Genomic DNA, 17,653 nt, shown 5'->3' with positions numbered 1-17,653 from the left:
TGCGTAAATTCACATTTTTGCACCATAGTTTGTAAACGCTATAACTTTTACCCAAACCAATAAATATACACTTATTGCATTTTTTTTTATCAAAGACACGTAGAACAATAAATTTAGAGAAAAATTTATATAGAAATGTAGTTATATTTGAAAAATTTTACAACAGAAAGTGAAAAATTTCATTTTTTTGCAAAAATTTCGGTCAATTTCGATTAATATCAAAAAAAGTAAGCAGCAATGAAATACCACCAAATGAAAGCTCTATTAGTGAGAAGAAAAGGAGGTAAAATTCATTTGGGTGGTAAGTTGTATGACCGAGCAATAAACCGTGAAAGTAGTGTAGTGCAGAATTGTAAAAAGTGGTCTGGTCATTAAGGGGGTTTAAGCTAGGGGAGCTGAGGTGGTTAGAACATTTCTCACATTCTCAACATTAATACGACTTCTCTCCTGTGTGATTTCTCTTATGTAACACATTTTCTACATTCCGAACATGAATATGGCTTCTCTCCTGTGTGAATTCTCTCTTGATTAACAAGATATGATTTCCTTGTAAAACATTTCCCATATTCTGAACATGAATATGCCATCTCTCCTGTGTGACTTCTTGAATTTGTAACAAGCTGTGATTTATGTGTAAAATATTTCCCACATTCTGAACATGAATATGGCTACTCTCCTGTGTGACATCTCTCATGTGTAAGAAGATGTGATGTTTGTGTAAAACATTTCCCACATTCTAAACATGAATATGGCTTCTCTCCTGTGTGAATTCTCTCATGCTTAACAAGATATGATTTCCATGTAAAACATTTCCCACATTCTGAACATGAATATGGCTTCTCTCCTGTGTGAATTCTCTCATGATTAACAAGATCTGATTTCCATTTAAAACATTTCCCACATTCTGAACATGAATATGGCTTCTTTCCTGTGTGAATTCTCTCATGATTAACAAGATCTGATTTATGTGTGAAATATTTCCCACATTCTGAACATGTATATGGTTTCTCTCTATGATTTCTCTTATGTGTAACAAGATCTGATTTCCATGTAAAACATTTTCCACATTCTGAACATGAATATCGCTTCTCTCCTGTGTGAATTCTCTCATGCTTAACAAGATATGATTTCCATGTAAAACATTTTCCACATTCTGAACATGAATATGGTTTCTCTCCTGTGTGACTTCTTGAATGTGTAAAGAGCGATGATTTTTGTGTAAAATATTTCCCACATTCTGAACAAGAATATGGCTTCTCTCCTCTATGAACTCTCTCATGATTATCAAGTTCTGATTTTTGTGTAAAACATTTCCCACATTCTGAACATAAATATGGCTTCTCTCCTGTGTGAATTCTCTCATGATTAACAAGCTCTGGTTTTTGTGTAAAACATTTCCCACATTCTGAACATGAATATGGTTTCTCTCCTGTGTGAATTCTTTTGTGTGTAGAAAGATATGATTTTCCTGCAAAACATTTCCCACATTCTGAACATGAATATGGTTTCTCTCCTGTGTGAATTCTCTCATGCATAACAAGAAAAGATTTATATTTAAAACATTTCCCACATTCTAAACATGAATATATCTTATCTCCTGTGTGATTTTTCTGATGTGTAACAAGATTTGATTTTTGTGCAAAACATTTTCCACATTCTGAACATGAATATGGCTTCTCTCCTGTGTGAATTCTCAGATGTGTAACAAGTTTTGATTTATTTGGAAAACATTTCCCACATTCTAAACATGAATATGTTTTCTCTCCTGGGTGTCCTCTCTCATGTATTACAAGAGTTGATTTGTCTGTAAAACATTTCCCACATTCTGAACATGAATATGACTTCTTTCCTTTGTGACATCTCTCATGTGTAAGAAGATGTGATTTTTGTGTAAAACATTTCCCACATTCTGAACATGAATGTGGCTTCTCTAATGTGTGAATTCCTCTGTGTGTAAAAAGACCTGAGCTTTTTGTGGACTCTATACCAAAGTGAAACTTTTCACCCCCTTTCTGACTTGTACTTGTGGTAACAATCTGTGATTGGTCAGGAGAAGGTCCCTCATGATTAGGAGGATTATAGGATATATCTGTACTGTGAAGTCCTGGATGTACATTAAAGGTAATGATGTTTTCTCCTGAAGAGCGCTGCAGGATATCTTCATCCTTGAGTGATAACAAAACCTTTTCCTCAGAATTCTTGCTGGGATTTTCTGTTAAGATAAAAAATTTGAAATAGCATTTTTTCCTCCAAACCAGATAAATATAACAGTCCTATTAGGCTGGAAGTGAATTTAACAGGAAGGAGAAGCATAAGCCATTCTCCTGGATTTGAGTAAAAAAATTAATAAAAAAATCCGTACCAAAAACTGCACATAGGACTGAATTGATATTGCCTTAAAGCTAGGGTACACGGCCACTTGGATTTTTTGAGACTCTCATCACATCGTCATAGCATGGTGACACTATTAAAATACATTACGAGTTTGTCGCATGACACCATCACCGTGAAGCCCTAGCTTAAATCAAAATAACGATTAATTGAACATTTTTCTGTGGTTACAATTAATGGACTGATATTTCATTAGCGATGTGCGGGCAGACTGCGGCCGCCCCTCTCTGCTGTCTCCATCCCTGCAGGCAGTGGTTTCTCTGGGATATATGAAGATGTTATGCATAGCAAGCATACCCTGACGTATCACTGGCCCTGCTCCTTTACCATCTGTCCCAAGGAAACACAATTCAATCAAAGAGCAGAGGGAGTACCACCTTTTAGTGGAGGGAAATATATATATATATTTGTGTTGTATCCTTCAGGAAACAGCAGCTGGATATGGTAGGAGTACCTCCACCAGCTTCAGCTTATTTTATATGAGAGTACCACCTGTCCTTGAAAGACAAGATGCGTCAATTTTGACGTTAATTTGTTTTCCCTTAGTCCTAACAGCAGCACAAGTGGGGGATATTTGCCCCTGAGAAGCTGGTCAGGACAGGCAGAATTTTTAATGAACAAAAAAATTTCTGCCTAAGTATCCTAATTAGTAATTAATTAATTAAGCCCCTACCCCATATAACCCGGCCCCTAACTGGACGGGGTTGCTTTATAACAAGTAAATGATAATAATCACACAAGGGGAGGGAAATTTGTGTGCTGCTGTTAGGACTAAGGGAAAACAAGTTTACGTCAAAATTGACGCTTCCCTTTCGTCCTAACCAGCAGCACAAGTGGGGAAGTAGCAAGAAACCTCACCCAAATTGGGAGGGCTCCCTACTCCCCTCTCAGGAGAGGGCGGCACTTAAAACGGATTGTCCAAAGGCCATTCTTTCCGCCTATCTAGCCTCTAGACGATAATGCGAGATGAAGGTGTTCAGAGAACTCCAAGAAGCGGCTGCACAAATCTGATCTAGGGGATCAGTTTCTTCTCTGCATAAGAGGTGGATATAGCCCTGGTAGAATGGGCAGAGACAAAAGAAGGAGGTGTCAAATCTTGGGACAGAAAGGCCAGACGGATTGCTTCTTTAATCCACCTGCTCAAAGTGGGTTTGGAGGCCTTCAGACCCCTGTTCTTCCCTGAATAGGTCAGAAGGAGGTTTTCCGACCTTCTGAATTCGCTTGTTCTGTCCAAATATATCCTAAGACCTCTTGAGATGTCCAATGTACGGGGCCTTTCCTCCTCGGGAGAAGCCGCAGCCGGTAAAAACGTGGGCAGACATATCGTCTGATTGATATTAGAAAAAGTAGGAACCTTTGGTAAAAAGGTTGGCAAAAACCTTAACAGGACCTTGTCCTGAAGGAATTTTAAATAGGGCTCAGAAGCCCACAGAGCCTGAAGTTCCCCAACTCTCTTAGCTGATGTGATAGCTAGTAAGAAGGTGATCTTTAGGGATAGGAACCTCAAGTCTACCTCATTCAAAGGCTCAAAGGGGGAAACACATAACCCTTTTAGAACCACTGTTAAGTTCCACTGTGGGATTGGTCTCAGGATTCTGGGTTTAAGCCTCTCAGCTCCCTTCAGGAACCTTTTGATTAGGGGGTCCTGAGAAATCGGTCTGCTAAGGCATGCCGATTATGCAGAGACGTGAGCTCTGAGAGTAGATGGGCTTAGACCCTTGTCTAGACCATCCTGGAGGTATTGTAAAATAGCGGAGAGAGGAGGGTCTGAGGGAACTACCTCTCTGTCATTGCACCATTGCAGGAATATTCTGTAGATTCTAGAATACTTCTTGCTTGTAGATTCCGCTCTAGAGTGAGAAATTGTTCTCAGGACCTCCACAGATAACCCTCTAGCTTCTAGAAGGGACCTGTCAATCTCCAGGCTGTCAGATTGAGCCTCCTCAGATCTAGACAGGGACCTGTGTCCTAATACACAAGGTCCTGTATTAGGGGAAGTCTCCAATAATTGCCCTGACTCATCTGCATGAGCTGGGTGAACCAAGACCTCTTTGGCCAGAATGGCATGATGGCGATCACCGAGGTCTGGTCTTGCTTGATCTTCATCAATACCCTCGGTATCATGGAAATTGGAGGGAAGATGTATGCCAGCCTGAACCTCCAGGTTATGGACAGAGCGTCTATCGCTACCGGGTTGTCCTCCCTGTAAAGGGAACAGAACTTGCTCACCTTGGCGTTCAATCGGGTAGCCATCAAGTCGATTTCCGGGGTGCCCCACCGCTGGACAATCATGGAGAAGATATTCTTGTTCAGGGACCACTCCCCTGGAACCGGTAGACCCCGACTCAGGCGATCTGCGACCACATTGAGATCCCCTTTGATATGGACTGCCATTAGGTGGGACAGGTTGACCTCTGCCCAAGAGAGAATAGAACCCACCTCCCTCAGGAGGGTTTGGGATTTCGTCCCTCCCTGTCTGTTCAGGTAAGCGACCACAGTCGTGTTGTCTGTCTGGACTCTCACCGCTTGACTGTGGATGAGAGGAGCAAAATGAAGGAGGGCTAGTTTGACCGCTCTCAGCTCTCTCCAATTGGATGAGAGGATTTTCTCCTGGGGATTCCAAGTACCTCGTACTGGGTTGTCCTCCAGATGGGCCCCCCAGCCCAGCAGTGAAGCGTCCGTGGTCAACGTAACCCAACGAGGTTGGATCAGAGACCTCCCATCTTTTAGGTTCTTCCACCACTTGAGCGAAGAACGGACTTCTACCGACAGGGAGTGCATTCTGTCTAGATCTTTGGGCTTGCGACTCCAATCTGCTAAGACCTCCTCCTGAAGAGGGCGTAAGTGCCACAAGGCCCAAGGAACTGGCTCTGCAGATGCTGACATGTGGCCTAACATCCTCATAAGAACCCTTATGGAGACTCGTTTGGGCGGTATAAGAGACTGTGCGGCTTTTATTACTCTGTCCCTCCTCTGTGGGGACAGGTACAGGGTCATCAGTTGTGAATCGATCACAAACCCCAAGAACGTTCTCGTGGTTGAGGGGACTAAGTGCGACTTGTCCCAATTTATCAACCAACCCAGACCGTGGAGAATCTAGAGAGCTTGATGAAGCTGACTCTGCAGGACGTCTGCGTTTGCGGCTTTTAAAAGCCAATCGTCCAAGTACGGTACGACCTTTAGCCCAAGAAGTCTTAAATGGGCAACCACAGGAGCCACTACCTTTGTGAAGGTGTGCGGAGCTGAGGATATGCCGAAGGGCAATACAGCAAACTGGTAGTGCTTCACTACCCCTTGCAAGGCCACAGCAACTCTGAGATATTTCCTGTGTGCTGGGTAGATGGGAACATGAAGGTAAGCATCCTTCAGGTCTATAGTTACCATCATATCTCCTGGGTTCAGGATGTTTAATACAGAGCGAATGGTTTCCATCCGGAAACGCTTCTTCCTGATGAAACGATTTAAGTAACGTAAATCGATGATCATCCGCCAGTCTCCTGATGGTTTTGGTACCAGAAAGATAGGAGAATAAACCCCCTGCCGCCACTCGCGAGGAGGAACCTCCTCTAATGCTCCTTTCTGTATATACTGGAGAACCAAGTCTTCCAGGATTAATTGTTTGTCGGGTGCTAACTTGTCCCGAGGAAGGGAAATTAAATCTATTGTGTACCCTGATGCTATCACTTGTAGCACCCAAGGGTCTGGAATTCTTTGCATCCAAAAACTTTTGAATAGACTCAAACGTCCACCGACTGGGGGACTGAAAACTGGTCCTTCCTCTGGGACCCTGGGGGTTGGGGAAGGGGAATTGACGGGCTGTAGAGAGTCATAGGTCAGCCCTGCGGTTCCCACGACCATGACCCCTACCTCTCTTACTACCTTCAGAACGCCTCTGGGTTCTATCTCCCCCCTGAAATCTTCCTCCTCCTCCTTTACCTCTTACTCGACCCCGAAAGGACTGCTGGGGGAGGGATTTACCTTTTTTGTCCGCTAAGTTCTCCATGAGAGAATCTAATTCAGAACCGAACAATCTTCCCGGCTCATAAGGAAGGGAGCAAAGGTTAAATTAGGACGTGTTTTCCGCCGCCCATGGTTTTAACCAGAGTGGGCGCCTGCTGGCAGAGGAGAGCGCCATAGACTTGGCCGCTAATTTTAATTGCTGTTGGGAGGAGTCTGATAAGAAATCAATGCCCAGTAAGAGTGTTTTAAATTGGTCGAGGATGTCGTCCCGGGCAACCCCAGAATCCAAGTCTGATTGGATTCTGAGAGTGCGTGCACGGACAAACTCTGATACCTCAGAGCACGCTATAGCAACCGAGGCAGAGGCGGAGGCAGCCGAGTAGTTGCGTCTAAGCGTGCACTCTGCTCGTCTGTCTAGGGGGTCCTTTAGGTTGCTGCCGTCGTCTGAGGGGACTAGAGTCCTTTTAGAGAGCTTTGATATGGCCATATCCACCTTTGGAGGTGGAACCCAGACTAAGGAATCCGCATCCTGTAGAGGGAACATTAGTTTAAATCTTTTTGTTAATACTGGCCCCTTCTCCGGGTGTTTCCACTCGGTCGCCATTAACTTCTTTAAAGACTCGTCCACTTTAAAGGCCCATGGCCCCCTAGAGGTGGACTGTGGAGCTTCCCCTTGCTCAACAGCATGGTCCCTCGACCTGATGGAGCGCAACAGTCTTTGAGTTTTTTCGGCCGGAAAAAGGAAGGCCGAACTCTCTTCCTCAGAGGAAGAATTATCCTCAATGGAGACGACGTCTTCAGACATGGGTACAGGACCAGGAGAAGTCTGTCTGGGCCTCTTGTTAGAGACTGCTCCCTTGATCTCGGCAATGGACGTATCCATGAACTGTTTCATCCATGAAAACATATCCACCATGGTTGGTTCTGGGTCCGCCTGGTCTGGGACGGCAGCCTGGGCATCGGTGGAATTCATATGAATCGGATAATCGGGTGCTGCAGCTGGAGCAGGCGAGATGCTTCTGCTTCTGGGTAGATTTGCCTAAGACACAGACAACAGAATAAGAATTTGGACCCAAAATGGTACAAAAAGGGAGAGCAGTACCTTACCGTGAGGTGGCGATGCCATCTTAGAAGAAAGCAAGGTGACTTCAAGGAAAACTTCCTGAGCACAGGAGTAGCCAAACAGTAGAAGTCAGTTGAGCTCAGTAAACTGAGAGCAACATTGACCTGCCTCACACAGGTGCCTTAAATAGCACAAGGGGGAGGAGATTATAATCACTCCCCCACCCTGGGGGTGGATTCCCGGTTAAAAGGTACAATTTTAATAAATATAAGATAACCTTCCTAATTCCCCCGTTAGGTGCCCCAGCAAAACTGAGGCACGAAGTTAAGGTGTATTTTGAACAGGGGGAGCGCTGAACACAGCGCTGGAGGTCGGAGACGCGGACCAGAAGTGACGACAATGACGCACTTCCTGTACTCGCGAGACGCCGGAGGAGCGAAGCGACTGCTTCAGCGGCACACGAGGTGAAAGGCAGGAAGCCAAACCGCCACCATCTCCCCCCTGCATCTGATATGACTGTAAGACAGATGGGCTCCAAAGTGATCCACTGGAGGCACGCTCCCACAGAGGTAGGAGAGGGCAGGTTCAGGATACCTAGAAAAAACAAAAAAGGCAGAATTAAAGATTATAATAACCATACTATAACTCTATGGCTAACAATGGGAGACTCCAGTAAGAAGTCTAGCCTGTCCTGGAGTCCACAGGACGCTCTGTCCATAACCTGGAGGTTCAGGCTGGCATACATCTTCCCTCCAATTTCCATGATACCGAGGGTATTGATGAAGATCAAGCAAGACCAGACCTCGGTGATCGCCATCATGCCATTCTGGCCAAAGAGGTCTTGGTTCACCCAGCTCATGCAGATGAGTCAGGGCAATTATTGGAGACTTCCCCTAATACAGGACCTTGTGTATCAGGACACAGGTCCCTGTCTAGATCTGAGGAGGCTCAATCTGACAGCCTGGAGATTGACAGGTCCCTTCTAGAAGCTAGAGGGTTATCTGTGGAGGTCCTGAGAACAATTTCTCACTCCAGAGCGGAATCTACAAGCAAGAAGTATTCTAGAATCTACAGAATATTCCTGCAATGGTGCAATGACAGAGAGGTAGTTCCCTCAGACCCTCCTCTCTCCGCTATTTTACAATTCCTCCAGGATGGTCTAGACAAGGGTCTAAGCGCATCTACTCTCAGAGCTCACATCTCTGCATAATCGGCATGCCTTAGCAGACCGATTTCTCAGGACCCCCTAATCAAAAGGTTCCTGAAGGGAGCCGAGAGGCTTAAACCCAGAATCCTGAGACCAATCCCACAGTGGAACTTAACAGTGGTTCTAAAAGGGTTATGTGTTTCCCCCTTTGAGCCTTTGAATGAGGTAGACTTGAGGTTCCTATCCCTAAAGATCACCTTCTTACTAGCTATCACATCAGCTAAGAGAGTTGGGGAACTTCAGGCTCTGTGGGCTTCTGAGCCCTATTTAAAATTCCTTCAGGACAAGGTCCTGTTAAGGTTTTTGCCAACCTTTTTACCAAAGGTTCCTACTTTTTCTAATATCAATCAGACGATATGTCTGCCCACGTTTTTACCGGCTGCGGCTTCTCCCGAGGAGGAAAGGCTCCGTACATTGGACATCTCAAGAGGTCTTAGGATATATTTGGACAGAACAAGCGAATTCAGAAGGTCGGAAAACCTCCTTCTGACCTATTCAGGGAAGAACAGGGGTCTGAAGGCCTCCAAACCCACTTTGAGCAGGTGGATTAAAGAAGCAATCCGTCTGCCCTTTCTGTCCCAAGATTTGACACCTCCTTCTTTTGTCTCTGCCCATTCTACCAGGGCTATATCCACCTCTTATGCAGAGAAGAAACTGATCCCCCTAGATCAGATTTGTGCAGCCGCTTCTTGGAGTTCTCTGAACACCTTCATCTCGCATTATCGTCTAGAGGCTAGATAGGCGGAAAGAATGGCCTTTGGACAATCCGTTTTAAGTGCCACCCTCTCCTGAGAGGGGAGTAGGGAGCCCTCCCAATTTGGGTGAGGTTTCTTGCTACTTCCCCACTTGTGCTGCTGGTTAGGACGAAAGGGAAGCGTCAATTTTGACGTAAACTTGTTTTCCCTTAGTCCTAACAGCAGCACACAAATTTCCCTCCCCTTGTGTGATTATTATCATTTACTTGTTATAAAGCAACCCCGTCCAGTTAGGGGCCGGGTTATATGGGGTAGGGGCTTAATTAATTAATTACTAATTAGGATACTTAGGCAGAAATTTTTTTGTTCATTAAAAATTCCGCCTGTCCTGACCAGCTTCACAGGGGCAAATACCCCCACTTGTGCTGCTGGTTAGGACGAAAGGGAATATTTCAGTGGCAGCTGGGAGTACCACCCTTCTATGCAAGGCAATACACTCAGCTATGTGTAATATATAAGAAATGAAGCATTTTCAGCAGGACATTATAGGACTACCACTACCACCATCCTGAGCCGCTTTCAATGGCTCAACTAATAAAGTTTTGCTTCCCATAAAGCAGATCCTGAATTTGAGACCCAGCAATATTCCCCTCAGCACCTCCATCCCTTCCACAGGACTCCTTACAGCTCTGCTGAAGGGCCCTTCCCTGAGGAAATCCCCATCCCTATGACGGGACTCCTTACAGTGCAGCAGAGCCGGTGAGGGCGAGGACACGATCAGGTCAGTTACTGAGTCTGCATTTTGGTTTCTATTCTATTTCTATTAATTGCCCAGACCAAACTCCACGTGTGATCCCAGCCTTATAAAGCTTTCTATAAGTTCCTGACAGAATCCAGGATTCTTCTCTACACCCGGTCATGACTTATACACTGCTCAAAAAAATAAAGGGAACACTTAAACAACTCAATGTAACTCCAAGTCAATTACACTTTTGTGAAATCAAATTGTCCACTTAGGAAGCAACACTGAGTGACAATCAATTTCACATGCTGTTGTGCAAATGGGATAGACAACAGGTGGGTAATATGAGGGCCCGATGTCCACAGGTGGGGGTTGTGCTTACAGCCCAACACCGTGCAGGACGTTTGGCATTTGCCAGAGAACACCAAGATTGGCAAATTCGCCACTGGCGCCCTGTGCTCTTCACAGATGAAAGCAGGTTCACACTGAGCACATGTGACAGACGTGAGAGTCTTGAGACGCCGTGGAGAACGTTCTGCTGCCTGCAACATCCTCCAGCATGACCGGTTTGGCATTGGGTCAGTAATGGTGTGGGGTGGCATTTCTTTGGAGGGCCGCACAGCCCTCCATGTGCTCGCCATAGGTAGCCTGACTGCCATTAGGTACCGAGATGAGATCCTCAGACCCCTTGTGAGACCATATGCTGGTGCGGTTGGCCCTGGGTTCCTCCTAGTCGAAGACAATGCTAGACCTCATGTGGCTGGAGTGTGTCAGCAGTTCCTGCAAGATGAAGGCATTGATGCTATGGACTGGCCCGCCCGTTCCCCAGACCTGAATCCAATTGAGCACATCTGGGACATCATGTCTTGCTCTATCCACCAACGTCACGTTGCACCACAGACTGTCCAGGAGTTGGCAGATGCTTTAGTCCAGGTCTGGGAGGAGATCCCTCAGGAGACCGTCCGCCACCTCATCAGGAGCATGCACAGGCGTTGTAGGGGGGTCATACATGCACGTGGAGGCCACACACACTACTGAGACTCATTTTTACTTGTTTTAAGGACATTACATCAAAGTTGGATCAGCCTGTAGTGTGTTTTTCCACTTTAATTTTTAGTGCGACTCCAAATCCAGACCTCCATGGGTTGAAAAATGTGATTTCCATTTTTTTATTTTTGTGTGATTTTGTTGTCAGCACATTCAACTATGTAAAGAACAAAGTATTTCAGAAGAATATTTAATTAATTCAGATCTATGATGTGTTAATTTTGTGTTCCCTTTATTTTTTTGAGCAGTGTATATAAACGTCCGACCATCTCTGACAACCAGCCCTGCACGCTTCCGACACATTTTACCCTTCAACACTTTAATTAAACAAGTTTATGTAAAAGGATCCGTCAGCACATTCCTCAACACAACCTGCATTCATTATTTAACAGATCTTAGCCCTGAGGATGTTGGTGGACTCACTAGAAGAATCCATGTCATAATACACATCTAGAGCTGAATTCACACTGTCTTTTTTAGTGCACCTCCTCTCCTGCTGCTGCTGAAATCTCACACTATTCAGTACAGGCTGCAGTCTCCCTGGCTCTTTGGTGAGAGAGCGCCCATCTCCAGGAGAAGTTTCAGTGCGAACTTCCATCTGCTGCTTTATTTTACTGCACATTGTACTGAGCATGTGTGAGATATCAGCAGCAGGAGAGGAGGTGCACTGAAAGGAGCTTGTCAGTTAAGCCATAGATGGTCAGAGAATGAGGATAGGTCATGAATACAGGACTCAGGAGCGCTCTTACTTTCTAGATGGGGTCATAAATGCTCATTTTAAGATCAGCCATTCTGACACAGAATTTCAAAGTAAGTAAGTAAGTAAGTACACCGGCCTCATCAGGTCTAAGAGATCTCCTTAATACTACATGTCGCCTGTATTCAGAAATTTTGTGAGAGATTCTCTATTATATTATAATTTTAAAATTACCTTTTTTTTATTAAAGTTTTACATCCAAAAAATATGCAGCAGCTTTACGTTTGTTACAGCAGTAATAAGTAATAAAGATATAAAATCTTCCATTATCACCTGATTATTTTTATATTACATATGTAAACTGCCTGATAGAGACATATAAGAAAAGAAACATAAATAAAACAAAATGAAAGTAATAAACCTTTCAAGTATCAGATCTGGTCCGAGTCTGTAGGGAGAGTCTTATATCTCACCTAACTCCGACAACAGTCCAAGATCGAGAGTCAGAGGGAGTATCTGAGATTTCCCCAAACTAAGACAGCTCTTCTATCTTCATTGTCCTCGTCCCTATTTTGGAGCGGTTTTTGGGGGGGTGCTTCCTCCATAGGTCCCACAAGGTCTTAAATGCCTCATATCTGTTTAGTCTGATTGCAGTCATTTCCTCCACAGAGATCCTCTATAATATTATGGACAATCTGGTCCTGACCACACAATCCTACATTTACTAAGATCATGCACCATGAGGTGAAGCGCACATCTCAGGGAGAATTCACGGACATGACAATGCGGTCTGTAAGGTCTAATGGCCGCACAGTCACCAGATCTCGGGTTTATAGTTATGACTTGTATTTCTTGATGGCACCATTTTGGGGCACATGTAATCGGTTTAGGATTTATGAATTTTATTTGAGGGAACACATAAAGCCCCGCTATTCCTCCAATGTTCCTTGTGGGTTTTTTGCCGTTTATTGCGCAGAAATACAACGTGTGACCTTTAGTAAATGGGACGGCACGAATGATGTGACACCAGAGATTATTTATGATGTTTTGCTCAATAAAAATATATTTTATGAACAAAAAAAAGTGCTTTATTGTTTTTTTCCTTACAAGACACAACTATTTCCTGTTCCCGTCGATGTGCCGGTACGAGGCTCTTATTGTTTTACTGAGTTGTCATTTTTAACGGTTCCATTTTGGGGAACTTATAATTTATTGACTAATTTAATTTTTTTGGGGGGTGGAGAATAGAAAAAAAATTGTTAATCAAACTTTTAGTTTTTTTGCAGACTGCTCTGTTTTTTTTTTTAGGCGGAGGGGGAAGAATCCTACATGTCTTTCTTCCTAGGGGACTTGAAGCTGTGATCCTTTTATCACTTGTATAATGCTTTGCAGTTCATAGTTTTCCATAGCATTACTGGCGGTAGTACACTGACCGGCGATCTATTAGGCTGTACCGCTGGGGTCTCCTATTACACAGGAGGTCTGGGGTCTTTGTGAGGCCTCTGGGCGCCATTGTACCTGATTGGAACCTCACAATGACATTTTGGGTGCCTATGGCCAGACAGATGGAGACCCAGCCTCGTCTCATCCACTTAGATGTTGCTAAACATATGATGGACATTTCCATTATGAGTCCAGTGTATTCATCAGATATGGCCCCCCCCCCCCCTCATACTACTGACTGACAGTAATAGGGAGAAGGCTGTCAATCAGCGGCAGGTGGGCAGTAAGAGCCTCATCTCCGGACTCCTAGCACTTACACTGCACTGCCACAATCAGTGACTTCTCCAGAACTACTGCAGAGTCACACATATGTGATAGACCAGAGACATCAGCCGTCACCGCTCAGAGAGGGGGCATAAGGGGGGGAAGGTTCCCTCATAGACCCTTATAGGAGACCCTCAGAAGACATGTTCCCGGAGAGCTGTATAGTGGGCACTAGGTTATAGACATCAGCCGTCACCGCTCAGAGAGGGGGCATAAGGGGGGAAAGGTTCCCTCATAGACCCTTATAGGAGACCCCCAGAAGACATGTTCCCGGAGAGCTGTATAGTGGGCACTAGATTATAGACATCAGCCGGTCACCGCTCAGAGAGGGGCATAAGGGTGGAAAGGTTCCTCAATAGACCCTTATAGGAGACCCCCAGAAGACATGTTCCCGGAGAGCTGTATAGTGGGCACTAGATTATAGACATCAGCCGGTCACCGCTCAAAGAGGGGGCATAAGGGGGGAAAGATTCCCTCCATAGACCCTTATAGGAGACCCCCAGAAGACATGTTCCCGGAGAGCTGTATAGTGGGCACTAGATTATAGACATCAGACGGTCACTGCTCAGAGGGGGGGCATAAGGGGGGAAAGGTTCCCTCCATAGACCCTTATAGGAGACCCCCAGAAGACATGTTCCCGGAGAGCTGTATAGTGGGCACTAGATTATAGACATCAGCCTGTCACCGCTCAGAGAGGGGGCATAAGGGGGGAAAGGTTCCCTCCATAGACCCTTATAGGAGACCCCCAGAAGACATGTTCCCGGAGAGCTGTATAGTGGGCACTAGATTATAGACATCAGCCGTCACCGCTCAGAGAGGGGGCATAAGGGGGGAAAGGTTCCCTCCATAGACCCTTATAGGAGACCCCCAGAAGACATGTTCCCGGAGAGCTGTATAGTGGGCACTAGATTATAGACATCAGCCGGTCACCGCTCAGAGAGGGGCATAAGGGGGGAAAGGTTCCCTCCATAGACCCTTATAGGAGACCCCCAGAAGACATGTTCCCGGAGAGCTGTATAGTGGGCCCTAGGTTATAGACATCAGCCGGTCACCGCTCAGAGAGGGGGCATAAGGGGGGAAAGGTTCTCTCCATAGACCCTTATAGGAGACCCCCAGAAGACATGTTCCCGGAGAGCTGTATAGTGGGCACTAGATTATAGACATGAGCCGGTCACCGCTCAGAGAGGGGGCATAAGGGGGAAAGGTTCCCTCCATAGACCCTTATAGGAGACCCCCAGAAGACATGTTCCCGGAGAGCTGTATAGTGGGCACTAGATTATAGACATCAGCCGTCACCGCTCAGAGAGGGGGCATAAGGGGAGAAAGGTTCCCTCCATAGACCCTTATAGGAGACCCCCAGAAGACATGTTCCCGGAGAGCGGTATAGTGGGCACTAGATTATAGACATCAGCCGGGCACCGCTCAGAGAGGGGGCATAAGGGGGGAAAGGTTCCCTCCATAGACCCTTATAGGAGACCCCCAGAAGACATCTTCCCGGAGAGCTGTATAGTGGGCACTAGATTATAGACATCAGCCGTCACCGCTCAGAGAGGAGGCATAAGGGGGGAAGGTTCCCTCCATAGACCCTTATAGGAGACCCCCAGAAGACATGTTCCCGGAGAGCTGTATAGTGGGCACTAGGTTATAGACATCAGCCTGTCACCGCTCAGAGAGGGGGCATAAGGGGGGAAAGGTTCCCTCCATAGACCCTTATAGGAGACCCCCAGAAGACATGTTCCCGGAGAGCTGTATAGTGGGCACTAGATTATAGACATCAGCCGGTCACCGCTCAGAGAGGGGGCATAAGGGGGGAAAGGTTCCCTCATAGACCCTTATAGGAGACCCCCAGAAGACATGTTCCCGGAGAGCTGTATAGTGGGCACTAGATTATAGACATCAGCCTGTCACCGCTCAGAGAGGGGGCATAAGGGGGGAAAGGTTCTCTCCATAGACCCTTATAGGAGACCCCCAGAAGACATGCTCCCGGAGAGCTGTATAGTGGGCACTAGATTATAGACATCAGCCGGTCACCGCTCAGAGAGGGGGCATAAGGGGGGAAAGGTTCCCTCCATAGACCTTATAGGAGACCCCCAGAAGACATGTTCCCGGAGAGCTGTATAGTGGGCACTAGATTATAGACATCAGCCGGTCACCGCTCAGAGAGGGGGCATAAGGGGGGAAAGGTTCCCTCATAGACCCTTATAGGAGACCCCCAGAAGACATGTTCCCGGAGAGCTGTATAGTGGGCACTAGATTATAGACATCAGCCTGTCACCGCTCAGAGAGGGGGCATAAGGGGGGAAAGGTTCCCTCCATAGACCCTTATAGGAGACCCCCAGAGGACATGTTCCCGGAGAGCTGTATAGTGGGCACTAGATTATAGACATCAGCCTGTCACCGCTCAGAGAGGGGGCAAAAGGGGGGAAAGGTTCCCTCCATAGACCCTTATAGGAGACCCCCAGAAGACATGTTCCCGGAGAGCTGTATAGTGGGCACTAGATTATAGACATCAGCCGTCACCGCTCAGAGAGGGGGCATAAGGGGGGAAAGGTTCCCTCCATAGACCCTTATAGGAGACCCCCAGAAGACATGTTCCCGGAGAGCTGTATAGTGGGCACTAGATTATAGACATCAGCCGGTCACCGCTCAGAGAGGGGGCATAAGGGGGGAAAGGTTCTCTCCATAGACCCTTATAGGAGACCCCCAGAAGACATGTCCCCGGAGAGCTGTATAGTGGGCACTAGATTATAGACATCAGCCGGTCACCGCTCAGAGAGGGGGCATAAGGGGGGAAAGGTTCCCTCCATAGACCCTTATAGGAGACCCCCAGAAGACATGTTCCCGGAGAGCTGTATAGTGGGCACTAGATTATAGACATCAGCCGGTCACCGCTCAGAGAGGGGGCATAAGGGGGGAAAGGTTCCCTCCATAGACCCTTATAGGAGACCCCCAGAAGACATGTTCCCGGAGAGCTGTATAGTGGGCACTAGATTATAGACATCAGCCGTCACCGCTCAGAGAGGGGGCATAAGGGGGAAAGGTTCCCTCCATAGACCCTTATAGGAGACCCCCAGAAGACATGTTCCCGGAGAGCTGTATAGTGGGCACTAGGTTATAGACATCAGCCTGTCACCGCTCAGAGAGGGAGCATAAGGGGGGAAAGGTTCCCTCATAGACCCTTATAGGAGACCCCCAGAAGACATGTTCCCGGAGAGCTGTATAGTGGGCACTAGATTATAGACATCTGACTGCTGATATCACAGCCTAAGGGTCCATTCACACGTCCGTTTTTTCTTTCCTGATCTGTTCCGTTTTTTGCTGAACAGATCTGGACCAGATCTGGACCCATTCATTTTCAATGGGTCCTGGAAAAAAACGGACAGCTCAATGTCAGATTTTTTTCAGAACCCATTGAAAATGAATGGGTCCAGATCTGTTCAGCAAAAAACGGAACAGATCAGGAAAGAAACAACGGACGTGTGAATGGACCCTAAGGTTGTTCTATAGGAAACTCCTGAAGACAACATGTCCCCCTGTGACTTGTGTGCAGTTGTCAGGAGACCTTGTGTGTTGTCAGATGTCTCCTCAGTTCTTGCCCCCAGCCTCATATATGAAATATAGACGTAAGATGAGGAGCTTTCTTCTCCGCTGTTATTATTGGGGGATTTCTTCACTAATTTATTAGATTTAAAGGAAATCACCAAAATGTCAGGATTTATTGTAATATCTGCTGACGAGCCCAAAATGATGCTTAACCCTAGAGCAGCAGCCGGTGATCAGATTCTCCTCCTGCCCTGAAGGCACCAAGGACAGAATCTGAAGTCACTTTCTCCATTCATGATTCCATACCTGTGGTGACATCTCCTGGAATGTCCTCCTCCACCTCACTCTGACGTGGTGGATTGCCCATCATCCTCTCTTCTTCATCCTCCACTTCATTATCAGTCACATCTTCCCCCTGATTTGTCATCTGTAACAGTTCAGTACAATACAGCAGACGGGTGGGAAATCTAACAGATCCACAGAAGAGACCCCCACAATCTATGACCCCTCTATGACTGCAGGACCCCCCTATATAGATGTG

At 46.2% G+C, this 17,653-nt stretch overlaps 2 protein-coding genes across 2 annotated transcripts in view; both read right to left on the bottom strand.

Annotated features, from left to right (window-relative positions):
* LOC120991131 (gastrula zinc finger protein XlCGF57.1-like) overlaps nt 1-17,653 on the bottom strand; it is a 255,421-nt gene that overhangs the window by 146,474 nt on the left and 91,294 nt on the right. The window lies entirely within an intron of this gene.
* Nucleotides 436-17,510, bottom strand: LOC120991135 (gastrula zinc finger protein XlCGF26.1-like). The gene is made up of 2 exons (XM_040420038.1): nt 17,419-17,510; nt 436-2,212 (listed from the first exon to the last, which is right to left on the bottom strand). The coding sequence occupies exons 1-2, from the start codon at nt 17,480-17,482 to the stop codon at nt 669-671; spliced, it is 1,608 nt and encodes a 535-aa protein (XP_040275972.1). The 5' UTR covers nt 17,483-17,510; the 3' UTR covers nt 436-668.

The sequence above is a fragment of the Bufo bufo genome, chromosome 2, assembly GCF_905171765.1.
Source record: "Bufo bufo chromosome 2, aBufBuf1.1, whole genome shotgun sequence".
Lineage (NCBI taxonomy): Eukaryota > Metazoa > Chordata > Amphibia > Anura > Bufonidae > Bufo > Bufo bufo.
The sequence above is the reverse complement of the archived record's forward strand: the minus strand, read 5'-3'. Positions and strand labels throughout refer to the sequence as shown.